The sequence below is a fragment of the Suncus etruscus genome, chromosome 15 (genome assembly GCF_024139225.1).
Source record: "Suncus etruscus isolate mSunEtr1 chromosome 15, mSunEtr1.pri.cur, whole genome shotgun sequence".
Lineage (NCBI taxonomy): Eukaryota > Metazoa > Chordata > Mammalia > Eulipotyphla > Soricidae > Suncus > Suncus etruscus.
Genome location: NC_064862.1, coordinates 43,022,705 through 43,049,687, shown reverse-complemented (window position 1 = coordinate 43,049,687; position 26,983 = coordinate 43,022,705). Strand labels below are relative to the sequence as shown.

The 26,983-nt window shown below is 38.3% G+C and overlaps 1 protein-coding gene across 1 annotated transcript in view; it reads left to right on the top strand.

Annotated features, from left to right (window-relative positions):
* The first annotated feature begins 11,121 nt into the window (after positions 1-11,121).
* KCNK1 (potassium two pore domain channel subfamily K member 1) overlaps positions 11,122-26,983 on the top strand; it is a 65,107-nt gene continuing 49,245 nt past the window's right edge. The window contains exon 1 of the mRNA XM_049789011.1: positions 11,122-11,544. Within this exon, the coding sequence (XP_049644968.1) occupies positions 11,190-11,544 (355 nt within the window). The 5' untranslated portion in view covers positions 11,122-11,189. The remainder of the gene's footprint in view (positions 11,545-26,983) is intronic.

Sequence of the window (26,983 nt, the reverse complement as noted above, 5' to 3'; positions counted from 1 at the left end):
AAATTTTGGATTTACTATCCCTCTCAGACAAGTACTCTTTTTTTTTACATAAAATTTCCCAATGTTACTAGGTCTATGCAAAAAAAGAAAAAAGAAGATACTGTTATAAGATAAATATTGGGCACAACATAGATAGTTTCTATCCCTATTCAGGCTTGAAGGGAGCTAGTGTTTGGTGACCTTAGAGAAGTGATCTTGACCTTTGGGTCACAGCAGCCAGGTCACTCCTGGCTCCTCATTGTTTGGACCCCACCTTTTTCGACTTGAGTAAAACTTTGGTCTTTTTCACAGAGCTCTTGTCCTTGGGTCTTGCTGCCTTCTTATTACTGTTCATCTTCTTCTTAGTCACACTGATGTCATGCTGTATAATTCCTGACACATAGGTATAGTACTGTACAGTGTTCCCCCAAGAAATACATATAAATAAATACACATACCCTCTACTGAGCAAGTCCAAAGGAGCATACTCTATCCCAATAAACAAATATACATAAATAAATACACATAACTCCTTTATCCATTGAATATGTCCATGGTGGGTAGAATTTGGATTACTGCTTCATCTAACAAGGTTTTCTGTCAGTTGATGGTGGTCAGGGAGGCAGTGGAAATGTTCTGCAGTTGATGGAAAGATTTCTCTGTAGCATGTGATAGTGTTTAACAGAATTGTGTTTATTTGTTTGTTTGTTTGTTGGGCTACACCAGGCTGTGCTCAGGGGCTACTCCTGGCTCTTCACTTAGAAATCAATCCTGGAAAACTTGGGAGAAGCATATGGTATGCTGGAGACTGAACCTGGGTCAGCAGTGGGCAAAGCAAAAATCATACTTGCTATGCTATTGCCCTGGCCCCTTTTTGACAGAATTTTGTTTTGATTTATATTGAGACCACACAGTAAACTCAGTGATACCTTGCTCTGTTCAGGGATCACTCCTGAAGAGCTCAGGGATAGGTCATATACCCATATGATGGGGATTGAACCCAGGTTGGCCATCTACAAGGTAAGTGCCCTTCCTGTTGTACTATTGCTCCTGCCCCTGATAGGATTTTTATCTGCAACAGAGTTGCTTTGAAAATTATGTTCCGGGAGCCAAATAAAAAAAAATTATGTTCCCTTCTATCAAACCCTTCTGCCACTTAATAGCCTAACACCTTTGTTGTTATTGCAACATTGCACCACACTGTCACCAGGAGCAGGTTCTATCTCAAGAAACCACTTTATTTGATGATCCAGATGAAGCAACTCCTCATCTGTTCAAGCTTTTATCTTGAGATCATTGCAGTGCAGTCATACCTTCAGGCTCCCTTTATAACACCTATTCTTTTACTGTTTCCAATTTTTCTATAGTTAGTTTTCTCCACTTAAGTCTTAAAACCTCAACAAGGGTTGGAATACAATTTTCCCCAAACTCCTTTAGTGGTACTGCTTTGATTTTGCATGTATAACTATTGTCTTTAATAGCATATAGAATTATACATAACCTTTTTCCAGGATGTTTGCAAGTTCCTTCACTTGTCTATGAAAGTTACCCTATAAGTGGATTTCTCTTTAATTTTGATTTAACTTTTTATATTTAATAAATGAATCATTATTTACAAAGTTATTGATCACTGAGGTTTAAGCACATCATAGTCCCATTTATCATTGCTTCCACTTGCTTGGTTAGTGGCATTCTAGCTTTAAAGATGCCTCTAGATTCAGTGCCATAGAGAGTTCTGCCAATAATTTACTCTTTGTACCTAATGGAGTCCAATCTTAAGTGGGGTATTTAATCCATTTTTAATTTGACTTTTGTACATAAAGTTAGAAAGAGGTCTGTGTTTATGTTATTTTTGCATGTGGCCCATGAGTTTTTCCCAACACCAATTATTGAAGAAGCTTTCTTTGCTCCTTTGTAGAGTATTAATTTGTTCATACATGAGGGTCTTCTCAGGATAGTGTGATAGTGTTTAACAGAATTGTGTCTGTCTGTTTGTTTGTTGGGCTACACCAGGCTGTGCTCAGGGGCTTCTCCTTGCTCTTCACTTAGAAATCAACTCTATTCCATGGACCCAAGAGTCTGATTTTATTCCAGTACCATGGTCTTTTTATTATGACTGCTTTGTAGTACAATTTGAAGTTGGGGAAACTGATGTCCCCATTAATTTCCCCCACTAGTTTGTTTAGCTATTCAAAGGGGGGTTGTTTAATTTCTCATATAAATTTCAGATGAGATTAAATTAAATCAACAGGCCTAGGATTCTTTCTGATGTTACAGAGTGTATCATTTATTTATGCTTGCAGATACTTGGTTAATCAAAAAGAAATTCCACTATTTTCCTGGATTTATGTCTGTGACATTATGACTGAGGACATTTGGTTACAGTTTTTATATATATATATATATACATATATATGTGTGTGTGTGTGTAACCTGAGAAGTTTAAGCACTGAATCATTTTTGCAAAGACAAAGCACAAGAAACAAGATTTGTCTTCCCTTTGATCATCGTCAAATGATTATAGAGGGGTAAGTGTAATGAAACACTTCTTAAATAATATAGCAAATCTCTGTAGTATATTTTCTTCATGATCTTAGATAAGACTTAGATACAAATGTCATCACTTACAAATACATTTCTAAAACCTTATAAATTTTTTTAACACTGTCCTTGATTTTGAAGTTTTGTTTGTCTTTTATTATTATTATTATTTTTTTGGGCCATATCCGTTTGATGCTCAGGGGTTACTCCTGGCTAAGTGCTCAGAAATCGCCCTTGTCTTGGGGGGACCATATGAGACGCCGGGGAATTGAACCACGGTCCTCCCTTGGCTAGCGCTTGCAAGGCAGACACCTTACCTCTAGCGCCACCTCGCCAGCCCCCCCAAGTATATTTCTTTTTTTCTTTTTTTTTTTAATTTATTTTTTATTATTATTTTTTTTTTTTTTTGTGGTTTTTGGGTCACACCCGGCAGTGCTCAGGGGTTATTCCTGGCTCCATGCTCAGAAATTGCTCCTGGCTGGCACGGGGGACTATATGGGACGCTGGGATTCGAACCGATGACCTCCTGCATGAAAGGCAAATGCCTTACCTCCATGCTATCTCTCCAGCCCCAAGTATATTTCTTAATTCTTCAGTTGGTTTCCTCGCCAGTCCCTTGTTTGTCTTTTTGTTTGTGGTTCATAACCATTCCTGGCTGCACTTAGAACATATTTTATGCCAGAGATTTTTAATTTTTTTAATCTAAGAATGTACATTTCCAGGTGTTACATACCTTATAAAACATTATACATATAGCTACTTTGTGTCAGTGCCTGCTATTTTAACTCAGGAATTTCATCTGCAATATTAAGGCATCCTCGTGTACTATTTTTCTATTGCTGTTGCAAAAATAATCACAAATTGAGCATCTTTAACATCATCCTAATCCTAAGTATTTTTTTTTTATGTTTTTGTTTTTTTGTTTTTGGGCCACACCTTGTGACGCTCAGGGGTTACTCCTGGCTATGCACTCAGAAATAGCTCCTTGTTTGGGGGGACCATATGGGACACCAGGCACAATCCATCCTAGGCTAGTACTTGCAAGGCAGACGCCTTACCTCTAGCGCCACCGCTCTAGCCCCAATTCTAAGTATCTTAAAATTTTTTTCTCTCACAATTTTTTAGAGTCAGAAGTCAGACTACACCATATTTCGCTTCCTATCTTAGTTTTCATATTGAAGTTAAGATGATGTCACAGCACTATATAAAATACTCAGAATTTGGAAACAACTCAGGTAACTGACAATAGATGAGTATAAAGAAATTGTGGTACATCTACACAATGGAATACTATGTAGCCATAAGGAAAAATGAAGTCATGAAATTTGCCTATACATGGATGGACAATGAGATTATTATGCTGAGTGAAATGAGTCAGAGGGAGATGGATAGTCATAAAATAGTATCACTCATTTGTGGGATAACTGAAAAATAAAAGACAGTATGATAATAATACCCAGAGTCAATAGAGATGAGGGCCAGAAGGATCAGCCCATGATATGAATTTTGCCACAAATGGCAGTGGCAATATATTATATTAGAATGTATTATATTCTATATTAGAATATTCTAATATATTAGAGTATATTCGATAATAGAATATATTATATTATATATTAGAGAGCTAGCTGTACTGACAACTATCAATGAAAAAGACAGTGAGAGAGAAAAGCAGAATACCTGTCTCAGAAACAGGCAGGGAGTGGATTGGGGAATGGAATATGTTAGTGGAGGTAAAGTTGCACTGGTGAAGGGCAGTGTACATTCTGTGACTTAAACCCAACTACGAACATTTCTGTACAAATGATTCTTAAATAAATTATATATATATATATATATATATATACACATAAAATATGTCATAGAACATATAGCTAGGGAAGAAGCTCAGAGAAAGAATATCCTCTGAAATGTCAGCAGGAGTCTCTCCTTGAGGTTTCTAGGCCAAGTTCCCTATTTCACTGCATGTTCTAAACCAGTGATTGTCTTCACTTTTAGGCAAGCCTGCATTTCCTGACTCATAACCCTCTTGATGTTAGTACAGGGGTCAATTCATCTTAAGCTTTAAAACTTTCTAGCATGCCCTTTTACCTGATCATCTCTCTCTACATCTTCAACCTTCCTCTTATGTTAAAGATTCATGAGAATACATTGGGCCCTGAAGATAACCCAGGTTAATCTTCCTGTTTAACTTGAAAGTCATCAGATTAGGATCCATAAATCTATCTGTGAAATCTCTTACCTAAACTACCTAGATTTATGTGTGATTGCCTTGCACTGTGGCCGATCAAAGTGGAATTAATCCCTGGTATACCATATTATACCCTGAGCCTGCCAGGAGAAATTTTTGAGCACAGAGTATCCTCTGAGCTCTGCCAGGTGTAGCCTGTAAACCAAAAGAAGAACAATTAATAGGCTGATATTATTTTTATCAGCCACTCATGAGGTTCCTGAGTCCTTAAAACTTTGGTATGCTGTCCCTCATAAGTCAGCTTTTATGATCTTTCAAACAAACATTTAATATGCATTGATGTTCCATTCAGCAATGAATGCCCATGTTTAGTTTTTGGTGTATTTTAGTCAATAATCATACATTTATTAAACATGTTACTCTCATTAAAAAACCAAAATTGACTCATTAACTCTTACTATTGAAAAAGTCTGACTCATGAATATTAAATTAGGTAAACGACCATCTTGATTTAAAAGTTTTATCAACACTTTAAGCTCTAGACTTATTTATGTAACTGCCTAATGGAATGCCTTGTATTAATGAATTCATTAGAGATAATAATAATTTTTACAAAAGTGCTTGCTTCTGTACTTATTCTTTTTATTTTTTTAAATTTTCTTCTCTCCCTTTTAATTTTTATTCCTTCTTTTTTAATAACTTTGTTTTTATTTATCTCAAGACAAATGTATTTTGATCAACTATGTCAACTATATGATTTATTTTATTTAAAAATATAAAAATAAACAAATGAAGCTTTAAAATTATTCTGCTCACTAACACAACCTTTGAGCCTAACACAATTCTTGTTAATGGAAGGTAATCTATTTTTAATGAAGCTATAAATAAAGAAATAAATGAAATTACACACTTTTTTCTTGTCTAATTCAGTGCTATTGACAGCTGGTCATGCTTTCTTCCTCTGGAACTATTATCTATTATTGCTACATTCTTCACTTAATTAACATCTAACTTCATTTTACAGATTTATACCCATCTCTTCTGTCCTAAATATTTACTATATTCTCTCTTTCCCCCTCTGTGCATGCACAGATGTAGCCTATATACACTCACTATTTTTTTTTTTTTTGGGCCACACCCGGCAGTGCTCAGGGGTTACTCCTGGCTGTCTGTTCAGAAATAGCTCTTGGCAGGCACGGGGGACCATATGGGACACCGGGATTCGAACCAATCACCTTAGGTCCTGGATCGGCTGCTTGCAAGGCAAACGCCACTGTGCCATTTCTCCGGGCCCACTATTTTTTTCTTAATAAATCTTTATTTAAGCACCATGATTACAAGCATGTTTGTAGTTGGGTTTCAGTCATAAACAGAACACCCCCCCCTTCTCCAGTGCAACATTCCCACCACCAATGCCCCCTTCCTCCCCCACCCATGCCTGTATTCACAACAGGCATTCTACTTCTCTCATTCTTTAATATTGTCATGCTAGTTGTTAGTGTAGTTATTTGCCTAACAGCATTCACCACTCTTTGTGGTGAGCTTCAAATTGTGAGCCGATCTTTCTGGCCTTTCCAACCCTTAACTCTATTGTCTCTAGGCATTATTACATTAATGTCTTTAATTTTTCTTAAAACCCATAGATGAGTGAGACTATTCTGTGCCTATCTCTCTCCCTCTGATTTATTTCATTTAACATAATAGATTCCATGTACATAAATGTATAGGAAAATTTCATGACTTCATCTCCCCTGACGGCTACATAATATTCCATTGTGTACATGTACCACAGTTTCTTTAGCCATTCATCTGTTGAAGGGCATCTTGGTTGTTTCCAGAGTCTGGCTACTGTAAATAACACTGCAATAAATATATAAATATAGGTGTGAGAAAGGAATTTTTGAATTGTATTTTTGTGTTCTTAGGGTATATCCCTAGGAGTGGTATAGCTGGATCGTATGGAAGCTCAACTTGAAGTTTTTTGAGGTATCTCCATATTGTTTTTCATAAAGGCTGGAGTAGATGGCATTTCCACCAGCAGTGAATAAAAGTTCCTTTCTTTCCATATCCCTGCCAGCACTGATTGTTCTTGTTCTTTGTGATGAGTGCCAATCTCTGTGGTGTGAGATGGTACCTCATTGTAGTTTTGATTTGCATCTCCCTGATGATTAGTGATGTGGAGCATTTTTTCATGTGCCTTTTGGGCATTTGTATTTTTTCTTTGAGAACGTGTCTGTTAATTTCTTCTTCCCATTTTTGATGGGGCTATATGTTTATTTCTTATTAAGTTCTGTCAGTACCTTGTATATTTTCAATATTAGCACCTTGTCTGATGGGTATTGTGTGAATAGCTTCTCCCATTCTGTGGGTGGCTCTTGGATCCTAGGCATCATTTATTTTGAGGTGCAGAAGCTTCTCAGCTTAATATATTCCCATCTGTTTGTCTCTGCTTCCACTTGTTTGAAGAGTGCTGTTTCCTCCTTAAAGATGCCATTAGTCTCAATGTCATATAGTGTTTTACCTACGTGTTGTTCTATATACCATATGGTTTCAGTCCTGATATCAAGGTCTTTAATCCATTTAGATTTGATCTTTGTTCATGGTGTTAGATGAGGGTCTGAGTTTGCTTTTTTGTGCTAACCAGTTGTGCCAACACCACTTGTTGAAGAGGCTTTCCTTGCTCCACTTTGGATTTCTTGCCCCTTTAATCAAAGATTAGTTGGTTGTATGTCTGGGGAACATTCTCTGAATACTCAAGTCTATTCCACTGATCTGGGGGTCTGTCTTTATTCCAATATCATGCTGTTTCGATAACTATTGCTTTGTAATACAGCTTAAAATTGGGGAAAGTAATGCCTCCCATATACCTTTTCCCAAGGATTGCTTTAGCTATTCATGGGTGTTTATTGTTCCAAATGATTTTCAGGAGAGTTTGATCCACTTCTTTGAAAAATGTCATGGGTATCTTTAGAGGGATCACATTAAATCTGTACAATGCTTTGGGGAGTATTGCCATTTTAATGATATTAATCCTGCCAACCCATGAGCAGGGTATGTGTCTCCATTTCCTTGTGCCCTCTCTTATTTCTTGAAGGAGGCTTTTGTAGTTTTCTTTGTATAGGTCCTTCACTACTTTAGTTAAGTTTACCCCAAGATATTTGCGTTTGTGGGGCACTAATGTGAATGGGATTGTTTTTTAATGTCATTTCTTCTCTATCATTATTGGTGTACAAGAAGACCATTTCCTTTTGTGTGTTAATTTTGTAGCCTGCCACTTACTATATAAATCTATTGTTTCTAGAAGCTTTTTGGCAGAGTCTTTAGGGTTTTCTAAATATAATATGTCATCTGCAATGAGACACTATTTTTGAACTAATTTAAATTATTGATTATAATTTAATTCAAAATATTGAATATAGATATTGGCTACTATATTACCTCAAAATATTGGTTACTTTTGACTTTACTGTCTCTGTATCATATTTTGGGTTTCTCTAAAAGATATACTAAATAGTCCAAGAGCAATTTCTCTCCCTTTTTTTCACTACTTTCTTCCTTGCCTACTTCCTTTCTTTCTTATTTCCCTCCTTTCTTCTTTTCTTCTACTGAAAGAAGGGTAGGAGTTAATAAGTATTACTTTGTTTTCTTTTGCCACGCTAGTGATCAAACTAAGGGTCCTACAAACACAAAGAACTCACTAAGATGAGTTCTACTATCTCCAGTCACATTTAGTCACATTTTTGTATATCTGACTGCACCATACAACATTCAACCAATATTTTTCTTATGTCTCTGTCTTAGATCCTTATCCCCCTACCTATACAGTTAGAAATTTGGGGTAAGGATGTGGGGAGGCATTGCTGGTGGGAAATGTGAACTGATGAAGGGACAGGTGTTATAACCTTGCATAATTAAAACTCAATCATGAACACCTTTGTAGCTCTATATCTCAGAGTGATTCAACTATAATTTATTATTTTTTTTAAAAGGTAGGGGGATGATATTTCCCTGTGCTGCTCAGAGCTTCTATTGAGTTTATTTTAATATTAATCTTCATTTCTGTTTGTATCTTTCTTTCTCATTTTGCCTATCAAAATCTGTTGATTATCTGAACCTTTATTTCTCTGAGCTCATTAAACTCCATTTTCTTCACTCCTTTCTTTCTCTTATCTTTCTTACCTTCTACTTGTAAATACTCTTACTGTAAAATTGAAAAATTGAGGGAAAATCTTTAAGAACACAAGGATTAATTCTCTTCATTCTACCTTTCTATTTGGGGTGGGGGAGGAATTGGGTCACACCAGCAGCACTCAGGGGTTACTCCTGACTCTATGCTCAGAAATCGCTCCTGGCAGGCTCAGGGGACCATATGGGATGCCAGGATTCGAACCACCGTCCTTTTGCATGCAAGGCAAACGCCCTATCTCCATGCTATCTCTCTGGCCCCTCATTCTACCTTTCTAATTCATTATTATTTGCATTCTGCTCAAACACTCCTAGCAGGGAGTTCACTATTTCTAGAGGCAACTTATAACATCATTAGTTAGATTATGGGGTTAGAACATTCTAATCTCTTACAGAAATTTTTAAAAAATGTTCTACCAGGCGCCAAGAGATAGCATGGAGGTAAGGCATTTGACTTGCATGCAGAAGGTTGGTGGTTCGAATCCCGGTATCCCATGTGGTCCCCCGAGCCTGCCAGGGGCGATTTCTGAGCGTAGATCCAGGAGTAACCAACCCCTTAGCGCTGCCGCGTGTGACTCCAAAACCAAAAAATAAATAAATAAATAAAAGTTCTACCCTATACATATACCACTAAAGGGTTCTCGTTCAACCCTTGAAAGACAAAACCCTTGAGTAAATTGTTTGGAATGCTGTCAATTTTCTTTTTTGGACCATCACCAGTTTCTACTTAGATGGTTTTGTAACAGGTTTCTCAGGTGCCCTATTCTGTGCCCACCTCCACCTGTAAGTGATGTAGCCTGTAAGTCACTGAAGTGGACTACATCACTGATACTGCCTGGAAACCATTGGCTGATAAAACAACTTTGGTCACTTTTAATGCCTACATCTCCAATGTCAACCAAAATTATAATATTTTGAACTGTGAAAAGATGTATACAATACAAAACAGTATCTCATTCATTTTTAAGTTTATGGCTTAGAAGCATTAATAACATTTATATTGTTAATCCATGCCCAGAGCATTTTTATCTTTTTTTTTTTTTTTTTGGGCCACACCCGGTGATGCTCAGGGGTTACTCCTGGCTGTCTGCTCAGAAATAGCTCCTGGCAGGCACGGGGGGACCATATGGGACACCGGTATTTGAACCAACCACCTTAGGTCCTGGATTGGCTGCTTGCAAGGCAAACACCGCTGTGCTATCTCTCCGGGCCCGAGCATTGTTGGCAATCAAAATTAACTCTGAAGAATGTTTTTATGAATTTGACTGTAGGGACCAGTTACCTTCTAAAAATTCAGTGTCTGAGCCTGAGCTGTAGTAACAGCTGGTTACCCCTGGTTCTTGATTTGCATGCGGCCTACCAGGGTTCTATCTAGGCACCTCATATGCCACCCCCAACAAGCTTGCTTGAACTCGGTAGAGTCATGAGTAAATTCTGAGCACCGACAAGTGTGGCCCCCAAACACCGCCCTCCAAATTCAGTGCCTTTATTTAGCTGTCATATTGGACCGCCTTTCCTCTGCTTCATGTTTGAACAAAGTGTCAGTGGCAAAGGTGGTGGAGGCTGGGGAAGACCTTTGTGATCCCGGATGCCCTAGAACCCCAGAATTTGCAACTCTCATCATAGAAATCAGCTTACTCTGTTCTATGGCCAATAAGACAGACATAGGAAGGAAAGTACTCCTAGGATAGCTATTTTCTAATAGTAGCTTGACTTTAGTTAAAAAAAAAAAAAGATGGAAAAAGTACATTAGAGAGGCTTGAGCAGGAAGCACAAAGTCGCCCAAAAAAGCACACTCAGCCCAGACAGAAACAGAGACAGACACCCCACATCCTGCCTAGGCAGAGTTTGACAGCCAACCGACCCCGGCCCACAACACAGAAGTTCAAAGCGAAGGTTCAGGGTGTCCGGAACGGAGCAGTGGCTGGGGTCCTGGCCTTCCAGGCCAAATTCGCTTGACGGTAATCGAGGACTCTCAGGTTACCTGAGCTGGCAAACACGTCAGCGCCACATCATCTGGAGCATTTTTTTTTTTTTTTTTTAATAGCAAGCAAACAGGAAAAGAAGGAAGAAAAAAAAAAAACACAACCCTCCCTGGAGTGAGCCAATAGCTGGCAGCGGGCTGTGCCACACCAGGAGCAGGGCGGGCTTGCGGGCAAGCCTGGAGCTGCGGGCGGGGAGTGGGAGCGCGGGGCGGGCGGGGGGCGGTGCGAAGGGCCGCGCTGGGGCCAGTTTGCAGAGTGAGCCTTGCGGGTGGCGGCGGCGGCGGCGGCGGCGTTGTTGGGGGAAGAAGATGTTGCAGTCCCTGGCCGGCAGCTCCTGCGTGCGCCTGGTGGAGCGGCACCGCTCGGCCTGGTGCTTCGGCTTCCTGGTGCTGGGCTACCTGCTCTACCTGGTCTTCGGCGCGGTGGTCTTCTCGTCGGTGGAGCTGCCCTACGAGGACTTGCTGCGCCAGGAGCTGCGCAAACTGAAGCGGCGCTTCCTGGAGGAGCACGAGTGCTTGTCGGAGCCGCAGCTCGAGCAGTTCCTGGGCCGGGTGCTGGAGGCCAGCAACTACGGGGTGTCGGTGCTCAGCAACGCCTCGGGCAACTGGAACTGGGACTTCACCTCCGCGCTCTTCTTCGCCAGCACCGTGCTCTCCACGACAGGTAAGCGTGCCGCCGCCGCCTCCCCTCGCTTACTTGGGCTCCCCTGGACACCCGTCCTTGCTCCGACCGCTCTGCCCTCTGCGCCCCCCAACAACCCCATCCGATCACTTTGGCCCCGGGCACGGTGACCCGCGGAGCCCGGAGATGGCGAGTGGCCTTCTAACGTCTCTTGGGATCTCTAACTCTTGACAGCTGATGTCTAAAGCCTTTGACTTGGGTGGTCCTAGACCTAGAGGGTGTCCCGGGCTATACCCTATGATCAACCTGCCGCTTCGCACCTGCAGACACCCCAGGACATGACCCGGGGGAGGACGAAGAGTTGCCAGTGTTCTGCGTCCCCCTCCTGCTCCTCCCCGGGCCCGACACTATCCCGCAAGGCCCAGAATGCAGAATCTAAGGCTAGTTAAGGGCCACCTTCCAGACTGTGTCCCTTTAGGTGATTGCACAGACATTCCGGGCTGCTTTTCTACCTCGCGGACGTTATTAGTTAGGGTGGACGAGTGACATCACTCTGCTCCTCGCAGGTGACCTCTTAGCGGACAGGCGGATCCGGTTTCCTTTCAAGAAGGAGGAGGAGAAAGAGACCGGAGGGAAGGGAGCATCAGATTGCCCGTGATCTGCAAAATGGGGGCGCCCTGATTCAGCAATTTTCCCCAAGTTTAGGTTAGTTGGGCCACTCTGAACTTCGCCAGGCCACTTTCCCGCACAGCTCCTTCTGCCCAACGCTGGAGAAAAGGAGGAGTTTGTGGGGCGGGGGAGGAGGCCGGGCCCAGCCCTCGGGGACAGTCCTTGAGCTCGTTTAGATGTTTGCTGGCAAATTACCTTAGTCCTGGCCAAGAGGGGCACATAAACTTGAGCATAAATTGATGCTTAGACTCTGGAAAGTATCCCAAAGAGCGTGCAGTGCAGTCCTGGCTTCTCATCAATGACATCAGATCTCCGAATAAAATATTTTGGCTGTCACAAGGTCATTCACGTTACCTGTGTAGTCCTGGAATCTGGGTTCCTGCCAGGAACACTTTGTACCCCCGTGCACTTACATATCTTCAACCCTTTTTACTGGTGAATCAACTTTGTGGTCTCCCCATCTCCGCAAATTCTGCCCCCCCCTTGATTTACTTGTAATCTCTTTGAATTAAATCCAATAAACTGTTTTCGTAATTATTTGGTAATGAGGAATAATGCTCCATCTAAATAGACTTTGAAAAATAATAGTCTGGAAATCTAGAGTGTATTATTGAACTGATGGGTTTATCCTGAAATAAACAGAAGAAACAGTCTAGCTTGTATTATATGTTGTTGCTATGGTCCTAAAATAGTATCTTTTATTTTCATCCTTACCAACACTACCCTTCCTGTTAACTTGACAAACACTTTTCTCCATTGCCTTTATCTTTCTGTTTCTTAGATTGTTTATGAGTTTTCACGTTAGAGTATGTTTGTGTTAAGTTGAGAATCATTCATCCTTTGCAAATGTGTTTCTCAGGGCTACAGATCTTATGCATGACTGGATCACAGTGCTGAGAAAGCACTGTGAAGAATGATAACTTTAACACTTTTTATTTTAAAGAGCAGAAATAAGCAGCATGATCAAGTTTGTTTTTCCTGTGTGGTATTATTCATTCATCATGCAATTCATTCACAATCTCTGCATCTGATACTCATAAATAAATATGAAATGCAGTAGTTTGCATCTAATAATGATTTCCCAGATTTCAACCTCTCCCTCTTTAAATTAGGAAAATGTTCACTTTCTGTAATCATGATGAATGTCTTAGTATTGGTATTCAGATTGCATTGTAGTTCCTAAGAAAGTCTGTATTCATGTAAAACAAAAGTTCATTTAGGAAATCAGCACAAGGGGCATTTAAGGATAAACTATATAAAAAGGTACCTCTTGGTTTGTGAAATTTGCAAATCAGTGAATTCTTAACATTGATAGGCCAGAATTAAATTTATTAATTCTAATAGATCTGAAATGGATCTCAGAATTTTATCGTAAATCCAAGACACTCTTCTACTGGTTTTGTACTGACCCATTGTCTGACATATGTTATGTTCCCTATAATATTAAAACACTGACTTTATAATAGAGGTTCAAACAATTGTAAAAAGAGTGCATTTTACTTAGAACAATATTTTCTGAGAAGTACTAGGCAATACAAATTGAATTTTGGTTTATGCTTCTCTTTCAAATAGGTATTATACATGTAGGTTTAAAAAAAAAAGAAGGCAATCCAAAATTTCTCATTCATTTTTATTTGTATTTTTGGCTATACCCAGCTGTGCTCAGGGCTTGCTCCTGGCTCTGAGTTTGGGGAGAACTTTTGGTGGTGCTTGGGGGACCTTATGGAATCCCAGTATTGGACTCAGATTAGCTTCATGCAAGGCTAGTATCTTTCTCCTTGTACTATTTCTCCAACCTTCAAAACCCTTATCACTTTTGATGGCAAATCACTGACATAATTGTCAGGCAATCCTTCACTGTATTCCATGCCTGCTTTAAATGATGGATAGCTTAAGTGTGCTGTTATTAGAAGTCCTCTTTGTAATAAGGGAAAGTAGATGTACTTATATCAGAATCTTATCCCAGAAAGCACACGCTCCTCTTGGAAGAAACTGTAGGTGGTTTCTAAACTGAATTCAGCAATGTTTTCTTCATTCTCTGGTCTTACTCTGAATTCCATGGCAGTATCTACACAGGAATTAAAATAATGGAAAAAAGAAGTCAGTGCACTTTTATAAAGGAAAGGGCTATATAAAATGATATATATATATATATATATATGTGCTTTGGAGGTATTTTAAAGGGTTAGGATACATGCATCCTAAAGATTCAGGCTCCATTTCTGGTACCACCTACTTCCTAAGCACCATGCAGCAGCAATAGCTCCCTCCTCCCCTGAGAACTGGTATGACCCCCCAAACAAAAAACTATATAACCAAGAAGCTAATGGAATAGGAATTTTCCACTATTAAAATGTATACAAATTAAAAATTAGAGGCTAATTAGGTTTATTATGTAATTCATTGATTAAATGCATCCTATTTAGCAAGTAGAAAGATCCTGTAAACAGTTGTACTAATTAGAAAGTTTTTAATAATATAAAACAGGATACAACAAGTTCTAAGTAAGTTTATTTCCAAACAACTTTCCTTTCACCTAGAGAAGTCTTGGTGTTGGAGACTGAAGGTGGTATGAATATCGCCTCACTAGTGATGATAAGGGAATAATGATTGCTTTAAAATTACAGTTTTGGAAGATGTTGAAACTTAGAGTTAGATTAGGTATTAGATTTTGTAGTTGAAAAAAAAATGAAACAGTTCCACTAGAATCTTGCTGCTTGTTTCTTTTTGAATGACATGTCAAAAATATTCTTCAAGAATTAAGAAAATGTCAAGAAGACACTGAGGGAGGAGTAAGAAATGATTTTCTTAAAGATACTTTAGAGGCTGGAGTGATATAGCACAGCAGGTAGGGCAGTTACCTTGCATACAAGCCAACCTCAGCTTGATCCACAACAACCTATATGTATGATCCCCAGAGCCTTTAAGGAGAGATTTCTCATCAAAGTCAGGATTAATCCCTGAGTCGCCACCATGTGTGGCCCAAAGACCAAAAAAAAAAAAAAAAAAATACTTTTAGTTACCATATAGAACTTAGAACAGTCTTATTCACTGTTAAGATCAATTTTTCATGTTAAATACTGTAAGTTCACTTGTTTTTATTCATTGCCCTATGCAAAACTGATGATGAATATTTGGTTAAAATAAATAGCTGTTTGTTATTATTATTTTTTGGTTGTTGCTGTGGTTAGGGATTATTCTTGATTCTATGCCAAGGATTGCTTCCTGAAGACTTGATGAATAGTATGGGGCTCTGGTATTTGCCACAAGCAAGGCAAATGTCCTACCTTCTGTATTATTGTTCTGGTCCTAAAAGTTTTGTATGAATTATGAATATGAAGACATCTTCAGGTGTTTTGTAAATGTGGGTCTTATGGCTGCTTCAGGTCCTGTTTCATTTATAAGAAAGATACTTATTGGTAATGCAGCTTGGATCCATTTGTTAATGAAGAGAGCTTTTTTAAAAAACTATTTTTTGGATTTTTTTTTTAAATTTAAACACTATGGTTACTACAGTTTTTCCCCACAATGCACATTTTTCACCACCACCAAAGTCAACTTTTTGCTCTCACCATCCTTCATGCCCTGTTCTCTCTCTCTCTCTCTCTCTCTCTCTCTCTCTCTCTCTCTCTCTCTCTCTCTCTCTCTCTCTCTCTCTCTCTCTCTCTCTCTCTCTCTCTCTCTTCTATTTTGACATTGTGGTTTGCACTACTGCTAATGAAGGGGTGCCATGAATGTCCCTTTTATAAAAAATCCTTCTCTGCTCTAACTGCACTCTGCTCTTTCTGGCAAGCTTCCTACAATGGACTCATTCTCCTAATCTTCATCTTTATTGTCTTTTGATATCATTAACATACTGTCTTTTATTTTCCTTATATACCACAGATGTGTGAGATTATTACATCTTTATCCCCCTCCCTCTGACTCATTTTACTTAGCATAATTCTCTCCATGTCCATCCATGTGTAAGCAAATTTTATAACTTCATTTTCCTAACGGCTGCAAAATATTTCATTGTGTAGATACACTACAGTTTCTTTATCATCTATTGTTGGGCACATGGGCTGTTTTCAGATTCTGGCTATAGTACATAGAGCTGTGATGAACATAGGAGTGCAGAGGGCATTTCTGTATTGTATTTTTGTGTTCCTAGGGTACATCCCTAGGAGTGGTATTGCTGGGATCATAAGGAAGCACAATTTTCAGATTTTTTTTTTTTGGTTACCCCTGACTCTACACTCAGAAATCACTCCTGGAAGGCTCGGGAGACCATATGGGATGCTGGGATTTGAACCACCTTCCTTCTGCATGAAAGGCAAACACCTTACCTCCAATGCTATCTCTCCAGCCCCACAATTTTCAGTTTTTAAAGGAATATCCATATCATTTTTTAGAAAGGCTGGACTAGATGAACTAGATAGACAATGGTATTCCCACCAGCAGTGAATGAGAGTCTCTTTCTCCCCACATCAATGCCAGCACTAGTTTTTCTTGTTCTTTGTGGTGTGTGTCATTCTCAGTGGTATGTGATGATACCTTGTTTTTTGATTTGCATCTCCCTGATGATTAGTGATGTGAAACTTGTGCCTTGTGGCCATCTGTAGTTCTTCTTTAAGGAAATTTCTGTTCATTTCTTCTCCCCATTGATTGACGAGATAAGAAGTTTTTTCCTGTTAAGTTCTGCCAGTAAATTATATATCTTAGATATTAGCTTTTTATGAGATAAGTATTGGAAAAATAGTTTCTCCTATTCCATGGGTAGCTTTATATCCTAGTCACTGTTTGAAGTGCAGAAGCTTTTTGGTTTAATATATCCCATTTGTTTATCTCTATTTTAACTAACTTGGACAATGGAGTTTTTTCCTTGAAGATGGCGTTAGCCTCAGTGTTATGGAGTGTTTTAACTATGTTTTCCTTTATGTACCTTATGGTTTCATGTATGATATCAAGATCTTTAATTCATTTTTACTTGACCTTTGTGTTTGTTATAAAAGAGAGGTCTGAGTTCATTTTTTGTATGTAATTGATCAGTTTTCCTAACACCACTTGTTGAAGAGGCTTTCCATTCTCCATTTTGTATTTGTTGCCCCTTTATCAAAGATTAATTGATTGTATGTCTGGGAAACATTCTCTGAATACTCAAGTCTATTTCATTGATCGGAGGGTCTATCTTTGTTCCAATACCATGCTATTTTAATGACTATTGCTTTAGAGTACAATGTAAAGTTGGGGAAAACAATCCTCCTATTTTCTTTTTCTTAAGGATTGCTTCAACTATTCAAAGGCATTTATTGTTCCAAATGGATTTCAGGAATGTTTAATTTACTTCTTTGAAAAATACCATGGGTATTCTTGTAGAATGGCATTAAGTCTGTACAATGATTTTGGAAGTATTGCCATTTAAATAAGGCAATCTTCCTTATCTTTCTTCCAATGTTTTTTGTTTTCTTTGTATAGGTCTTTCACATCTTTAGTTAAATGAACTCCAAAGTATTGATTTTCTGAGGCACAATAGTGAATGGCACTGGTTTTGTAATGCCTCTTACTTCTCTTTTATTATTTGTATATAAAACGCTATCTATTTTGAGTGTTAATTTGTAGCTTGCCATTTTCTATGCAAATTTATTGTTTCTAGATGTTTTTGATAGTCTTTAGGATTTTCTAAATATAGTATCATTTTATCTGCAAACATTGAGACCTTGACTTCTTACATTTCTAGCTGGATGCCCTTGTTATCTTTTTCTTGTTTTATTGCTATGACAATTACTTCCATTCTATGTTGAATAGAAGTGGTGAGAGGGTGGAACCTTGTCACCTGCCAGACATTTTAGTTTTTCCCTATTGATATTTGCCATGGGCTTGTGCTAAATGACTTGACCATAATAATAAATATTTCTTTTACTTCCATCTTGTTGAGAGTTTTTGTGATGAATGGGTATTGGGCCTTGCCAAATGCTTTTTCTGCATTATTGATATAATCATATCATATTTTTCCTTTTGTTGATATGATGTATTACATTGATTGACTTGTATATGTTACAACATCCTTGTATGTCTGGGATGAATCCTACCTGGTCTTGGTGTATGACCTTCTTGATAAGGCATTGGATCTGATTTACTAGGATTTTGTTGAGGATCTTTGCATTCTTGTTCATCAGGAATATTGGTCAGTAGTTCTATTTTTTTTTTGTGATATCTCTGTTTGCTTTTGTTATCAATAATTTTAGCTTCATATAAACTATTTGGGATTGTCTCTGTTTCTTAATTTCCTGAAAAGGATTGGTCCTCTTGAAAGGCTTGAAAGAATTCATTAGTGAACCAAAACCTAGGTTTTGGGTTTTTGAGAAGACTTTTTTTTTTTAATTTTTTTTATTTTGAATTATGAGAACAAAAGATGCAAAGAAAGAGGACAAGGTAAAGTTAACAGTGGAAGGACAATCACCCATAACATAATTCTCAGAAGAAGTCCCCTTGCTGATATCTTACCTTTGAACTTTCAGCCAAAGAACGTTAAGATAAAATAAAACAGAATCCATGTGCGATTATTTTGTCCCTCGAGTCCCCAGATTGTAGCACATTATAATATTTCTTAACAGCACACAAGGCAATCTAAAGCCATCAAACTTACGTAACTCCTTAAACATTACAGGCATAGTATTTTTTACATTTCCATGTACATGCATATTAGCTTAAGTTAACCTCAAATTTTAAGTGGGTGCGTTTTAAGGATTAGAGTCAAAGGAGCACAGTAAAAACGTTGTTAGAGTGGCAATTGTTGTTTGCATAGGCCCACCAAAATATGAGAGGCATGGAAAGGAATAACCTTGGCCTAAATACAAAGAGATCCTACCCCTGAATTTTCCTGGCATAAGACCAGCTCTAGGCTTCAGGCAAGTTATCGTCCGATCCAAGACATTGTCCGTAGTGCCAACACACTTTTCACACAGTCTCTGTTGTTGGTATCATGTTTCTGTATTAAAGATTCTGGAATCTGTATGTCCTACATTGAAGTCATGGTGTGGAGTGTCTTCTCGTTTCACCTCACCATGAAAGGGCAATGCAGGAAGCCCTTTCCTGTAAGCAGGTTTTGAGAAGACTTTTAATTACCATTTTATTTTCCTCAATAGTGATAGGTCTGTTAAGATATGCTAGATCATCCTGTTTCAATCTTGGGAGGTTATAAGAATTCAAGAATTTATCCATTTCTTCTAGATCATCTTGTTTTGTGGCATAGTTTCTCAAAATAATCTGATTACCCTTTGAATTTCTGCATTCTCTATGATACTTTCCCTTTTCATTTCTAATTTGGTTTATTGAGTTTCTCTTTCTTTCTTGTAAATATTGCTAGTGGTTTATTTATCTTAATTTAAAAATATTTTTTTTTAAAAAAGCACATTGATCTTGGGGTTTTTTGGGGGGGGGTTCCGGTTCATTAATTTTTGCTCTGAGCTTTGTTATTTCCTTCCACTTGCCTATGTTTGGTTCATTTTGCTGATTATTTTCCAATTTTTAAGGTAATGTGCCATTAATTATTTTTGTAGACTACTTTATCCTCATTGCTGAAAGTTTTCAAAGCTTTAAATTTTCCTCTTAATACTGCTTTTGCTGTGCCCCATAAATTTTGATAATTCATGTCTTTATTCTCATTTGTTTCCAGAAATCATTTGAATTTCTCTTTTTTTTAAATCTCTAACCCACTGACTGTTCAGTAGTGAGCTATTTAATTTCCACGTGTTCTTTCTCTGTGTCTGTTTGTAATTCACTTTTAATTTTAGTGTGTGATGATCTGAGAAGGTACTTGATACAGTTTCTATCCTCTTGATTTTATGAAGGTACGTTTTTGTGGCACAGCATATGGTCTATCTTGGAGAATGTCCCTTGTGCATTGGAGAAGAATGTGTATTCAGCTTTTGGGGGATGGAGAACCCTCTCTCTATATTTATACATATATATGTATATATATGTATGTACATATATAGTATACATGTTACTATATATGAATATATATATATATATATATACACACACACACACACACACACACACACACACACACACACACTAAACCACTCTCATTTCTTCCTCCAGAGCTAGTATATCTTTGTTGACCTTAGCCTGGTTGACCTATCAAGGGGTTACAGGGTGGTGTTGAAGTCTCCCACTATTTTGTGTTGTTATTGATGATTTTCTTCAAATATATCAGCTAATGTTTTGCTGGCCCTTCATTGGATGCATTTATGATTAGGAGTGCAATTTTTTCCTGTTGTACATATTTTTTGATTATTAAGAAATGTGCATCTCTGTCTCTTATGTTTTTAAGCAAATTGTCTGTATTGTGTGATATTACTATGGCCACTCCAGCCTTTTTAAGGGACTTCTTTGATTCAATGATTGTCCTCTAACCTTTTATTTTGAGTCTATGTTTGCCCTGCCTATTAGATGTTTTTCTTGCAGTCAGCAAAATTTTGGATTTAACATTTTGATCCATTTCGCCACTATGTCTCCTATTTGATGCTTTTAGTCCATTGACATTGAGAGAGATGATTGTCATGGGAGTGTCATATTTTTATAGGAGTTTGGTGTGTTTGTTGGGTCTGCCTTGCCTTAAAGTAGACCCTTCAGTTCTTTTACAAGGTTATTTTTGAATCTGTAAAGTTTCTGAGCTGTTGTTTATCTGTGAAGCTGTGTATCCTTTCGTCAAACCTGAATGAAAGTCTTGCTGGCTGAAGTATCCTTGATGAAGCATACATTTTGCTGAGTTTATCACTATATCCCACTGTTGTCTTTGGGCTTGAGAGTTGCTTGTGATAAATCTGTAAATCTTAAGAATGCCTCTTTGTATTTTTTTTAATTTTTTTATTTTCTTTTACTTTTTGGTTTTTCGAGCCACACCTATTTGATGCTCAGGGATTTCTCCTGGCTAAGCACTCAGAAATTGCCCCTGGCTTGGGGGGACCATATGGGATGCCGGGGGATCGAATCACGGTCCTTCCTTGGCTAGGCAGGCACCTTACCTCTAGCGCCACCTCGCCGGCCCCAGGTTGCCTCTTTGTATATAATTTTTTCTTCTTGATTGTGCTGCTTTAAGTATTCTGTCTTTATATATGTTTTTTCTCTTTGTGACTAGTAACATCTTGGGGTGCTTTTTTAGCTGGCATTATTTGGGCATGGAGGATGTAGTTTCATGCACTCCTCATTTGGAAATTTCTCAGCAGTGATAACCGTGACTGTTGATTCTTCATTAGGATATTCTTCTTGGTTCTCTGGGAACCCAATAATTCTTATGTTACATCTATTGAGGTTATCCCAATTCTATTGTTGCCTCCTCCTCTTCCTCCTTTTCCTCCTCCTCCTCCTTCTCTTTTCTCCCTCTTCCTCCTCCTCTTCCTCCTTTTCCTCCTCCTCCTTCTTCCTCTTCCTTCTCCTCCTCTTTCTTTTCCTTTTCTTCTTCCTCCTCCTCTTTCTCCTCTTCCTCTGCCACTTTCTTTTCCTCCTTCTTCTTCCTCCTCCTCCTCCTTCTTCCTTTCTTCCTCCTTCTTCTGCCACACCCAGTGCACTCAGGGTTTACTTCTACCTCTGCATCAGAAATCACTCCTGGTAGGCTTAGGAGACCATATGGGATGCTGGTAATTGAACTGAGGTCAACCACATGCAAGGCAAATGCCCTACCCACTGTGCTATCTCTTTGGTCATCTGTTCACTTTTCTGAGGATATTTTCCTGTCTCTTCTGTTCTGTGGAAGTGTTATGCAGCTCATCTACGTCGCTGATTCTGTGATCAGTGCCTATTACTCCGTTGGTGAGTCTTTCCAGTGAGATTTTCATTTCACCCACTATGTTTTTTCGCCTTGATATTTTTGCTTAATGTTTTCTCCTTTCTAATGTCTTATCCTCTTGAGTATTCTGGGCTATTTGTTCCATTGTTTCTTTAAGTTTTTTGGACATCCATAACATTTCCTCTGTAAAGTTCTGATCAGAAATATTATATATATGGTGGGTGTTGGATGGGTCTCCAGAACTAGCATCATCAGTCACAAGTTATTGTGGGGTTCTGTGTAATTTTCCCATTGTGAACTTTATTGTATGGTACTGTTTGTTATTAAATGTTGTGGTGCAGATCCTTGACTAGAAAAATAGTGCACTGTGGAATGAAGTGGAGCTGGTTTAATTTTTTCCCTCCCAAACTCTGCTCACAACCGACATGCAAATAAGTCTGGGCTCAAGTAGTACCAGAGGTTCCATTCAAACTGGTGCTTTGTAATCCAACTCTGGCCTCTGCTTAAGGCTTCTCCTGCTGGTTTGGCCAAAGAGAAATTTTGAATGCTTTATTTAAAGTGTTCAAAAATGTAAGATAGTTCAAGTGTTCAAACACACTTGCCTAGTGTGTTTGAGAACCTGAGTTCAATCCTTGACATAGCATGGATTTTAACTGACCCCAACCTTAGTAACCCAGAGTAACCTTTGGTTAAACAGGTAGGAAATTAGAATAGCATTGGTCATTTTTAAGGCATCAGGGTAGTCATAGGTAACAGGGATTGAGAGTTGATAAGTTGTATTTAATAAGTGAAATGTATTGTTTCCAACAGTAACTATTTGTTGACCTTTTAAAGTAGAGAGTTGGGTGGATAAACTAAATTGGATCAATTCTGGCTCAACACCTGATTTTGTGAAGCTAAGAATTCCCTGTTCTTCTAACTTAGAATGTTTTTTGTATCTTCAAATTACAAAAAAAAAAAAAAAAAAAAAATAAAAAATAAAATAAAATAAAAAGAAAGAAAAGAAAAGAACATTTGCTGACACACTAAACTTTTATTATGAAAATTAAGTTTCAGTTTTCATAAAAATATCATTGGTACACAGACGAATTCCTTTGTTTCTGCCATTTGTAACTGCTTTTTAACTAAAATGGCAGACTTGAATTGTTGTGACAGAGACCATATGGCCACAAAACCTAAAATACACTATCTGGCATTTTGCAGAAAACATTTGCTGATTCCTGTTTTAGAATGAACATTGGAAGGATCTCTAAGAGAGTCCTGGGTGGTTTATCTCCTTTATCTAAAATTATGTAGCCTCTCAAGCATTTTGTGGTGCTTTTAAAATAGAATGTAAATATATACATTAAGTAATGAGTCTACATTAAATAACATGGCTTACCTAGTAATATATGCCTTGAATATTTCTGGATTTCTATTTAATTATGGCACTGAACAAGAAAATGAGAAGGGAGGGTAAGGAGGAGAGGCAAAAGCAAAAGAGAAAGAAGAGAGAAATAGAGAGAAAGAGAGAGGAGAAAGAGAAAGAAAAGGGGAAGATGGAGGTAGAGAGAGAACTACCTAAGTGATCTACCACCAGGATATGAAGATAGAATCAGAGGGGTGAGGCAGGAAAGAGCACAGGAGAAAGCATGAGAGCCTCTAATTAGACATCAACAGGAATGTCCAAGTCCTAAGAAAGAGGAGGAAGGGGAGGAAGAGGAGGCAGAGAGAAATGGGAACTTATTTGGTCAATTTCCAATATCACCAAAAAATGCACTTCCAGTTCCAAAACAAATCATATAACATGTCACTAATTTAGGGTTAAACTTATGGCACCTTTTAAAAATAAGTCATTATGATTATTTTGTGGGCCTTTTCTGACAGTGCTGCAGGAGTCATGCAGTGCTAGGGATCAAACCGAGGATCTCTGGCATGCTAAACATATGTTCTGCCATGTAAGCTACATCTCTGCCTTAAAAAAAGTTGAAAAGGTTACATTTCACACTATCTATTACATCATCTATTTTATGTAGTAAAACTTATATGAAACAGAGCTGACAATGAGTTAAGAATTTTTTTCACAGAATAACCTTTGTCAGCCAAAAGAGAGATCTGACTTGAACTCTGCTTATTATTTACCAAAAGCCTTTAATCTGATTTCAGACATTATCTTTAAGTCTTAACAAATGTAATGGCCTTGTTTAGGAGGGAAAGGGTTGTTTTTTTTTCTGTTTGTTTGTTTGTTTATTTATTTATTTATTTTTGCCCATACCTAGTAGTGCTCAGGAGTTACTCCTAGCTCTGCCCTCTGAGAATCAATCCTGGCAGGTTCAGGGGGGATTAAATGGGATGCAAGGGATTAAACTGAATTGGCCTTGTACAAGGCAAACACCTTTGTTTGCCCGTTTGGTAAATACCTTACTTGCTGTGCTATTGCCACAACCTGTTTTAACTCTTATAACAGAAGGATAAGTAAACATAGTGAAACATAAATACAGCTAGAGGTGTGTTTATAAGTGAAAGGTACATTTATAAGTGAAAAGACTTAGAGAGAGATAAAACAGTTACCTTGCATGTGTGATTTGATTCCTAGCACTGCCAAACAAGCAAACTAAACAATAATGTAGGGAGAGTAAGAAACTAAAAAAGATTCTAGAGTTTATATGGCAGTCATTGCTTGCATCCACAGTCTTCCTGTTTTAGGAATGAATGACATATAGGTGGTATTGCTCTTATTTTACAGAGGTTCAATCTAAAGTTTATATTGAGTGAACTTGTCTATGTTGTCATAAAGTTAGACATGACCTTGATTTATAGTTTGATCTTTCACCTTGTATTTAGTTATAGGAAGTTTTATGAACTGAATTGTATTTTCCCCCAAATTCATTTGTTGAAACTTAAGACTACACTTATTGATAGTTATTTAGAGATAGGATTGAGTCAACTGAGGACATGAGTAAACAGTACCTATCTATAAACTATGTAGAGTGTCTTTAGAAGAAGTTAAACCTGTTACCACTAGGATCTTGCACAATCAATTTTTCAAGTCATGAAAAAATAAATTTCTCAAAGAATCCCTCATTCATTATTAATAGGATTGTCAGTGGATGCAACCTCTATGAAAAACAGTATGGAGACTTGTAAAAAATAGAAAACAGAACAGGGGCCTGAGTGATAGCACAGCAAGGTGTTTGCCTTGCATGTGGCTGACCCGGGACGAACCTGGGTTCAATTTCTGGCACCCCATATGGTCCCCGAGCCTGCCAGCAGCAATTTCTGAGTGCAGAGCCAAACCCAAACACCAAAAACAAACAAACAAACAAACCAAAAAAAAAAAAAAACCAACCCCACCAAATAAACAGAAAACCAAAACAACCATATAATCCATTAATTCTACTTTTTGGTATCTGTCCCCTAGAACACACCAGCATTCTAATTCAAGAAATAGAAATATTCCTGTGTTCATTGCTGTCTAACAATATTCAATACATGAAAACAATCCCTGTTCCCAATGTCAGATGGTTGGATAATGTAAGTGTGGTGTACCCAATGGAATATTACTCAACTTAATAAATAATTAAGGTATCTTTAGACTTATTTTCTTAAGACTCTGCTTCATTTTGTTATTGAAATGAATGCAGCTGTGATGCCCAGGGCCACCAGCACTATTGCTAAAGGTACTGTGGGTCATGTGGATTCTGGTGTTGAAAGTAGAATCATGTTCATGCAGAGCATGTGGTCTGCACTTGAGCCACATTCATGGTCTTCTTTATGTTTAAATTTTATCTTCTAACTTCCTGTTTCTACTCCAAACTAAAAAATATCTCATCCAGCAAAGAACGCTTTCTAAGAAAAACTTTCTAAGTGACCCACAGGATTCTTCTAGCATGGAGCTTTCTGTTTTCATGTTTCCATGGAAAAGAACATGTTTCCATGTTTCCATTTTCAGAATCATCAAACTGTTTTTGGCAATCCTTTAGCATGAATGCATCGCCCAGTGATTTAGGGAGTATGTTCCTCCCAGCAGAAGATGGGGAAAGAACAGTTCCCAGGCTGATGAGCAGAGATACTATTTTATTCCAACAATGTTTATATTAAAGAGAGGAACTGGGGGGCAGGGAAGATGGCGCTAGAGATAAGGTGTCTGCCCTGTAAGCTCTACCAAGGAACGCGGTTCGATCCCCCGGCATCCCATATGGTCCCCCCAAGCCAGGGGCGATTTCTGAGCACATAGCCAGGAGTAACCCCTGAGCGTCAAATGGGTGTGGCCCAAAAACCAAAAAAAAAAAAAAAAAAAAAGAGAGGAACTGGGATACATTCAGGGTGGCAGGGCCAAGAACATAGTAGAAGCCTGACCCAGGGGGAGTAAGGTGTCAGGGAGAAGATAAACATAAACACTGGGGGCTTATAAATGTCTCCCTGGAGCAACACTGTGGGCAATAATAGTGATCTGTAATCTTTAATCAGAGCTCTCTGTGAGAGGGGATTGATGACCCAGTGTTAAACCAGAGAGTAGACACCAATCATGGGAAAATGGTGCCCCTCTTTTTGCTGTTCTTCTCCATCGCTAAAGTTATTTCTCTGAAGCTTTCACTTCAAGAAAAATCCTTAGAGGGCCCTGAGAGTTAGCACAGCGTTTGCCTTGCAAGTAGCCGATTCAGGACCAAAGGTGGTTGGTTCGAATCCCAATGTCCCATATGGTCCCTCGTGCCTGTCAGGAGCTATTTCTGAGCAGACAGCCAGGAGTAACCCCTGAGCACCGCTGAGTGTGGCCCAAAAACCAAAAAAAAAAAAAAAAAAAAAAAAGAAGAAGAATCCTTAGAACAGTTGCTCCATGGGGTTCCATCTGCCAGTCAGTTCAAGAACAGTGTCACAGGGATACTCCATATATATACAAACATACATATACATATATACACATGCATATTAATACATATACATACATTTAGAGTACACACATATATCTTTGAATTATTGTTTTTTACTATTTGGACAAAAGTTTAAGAGTAGACTTTAAAGGCTATATAATATTTATTTAAATTTTTTTTGGTTTTC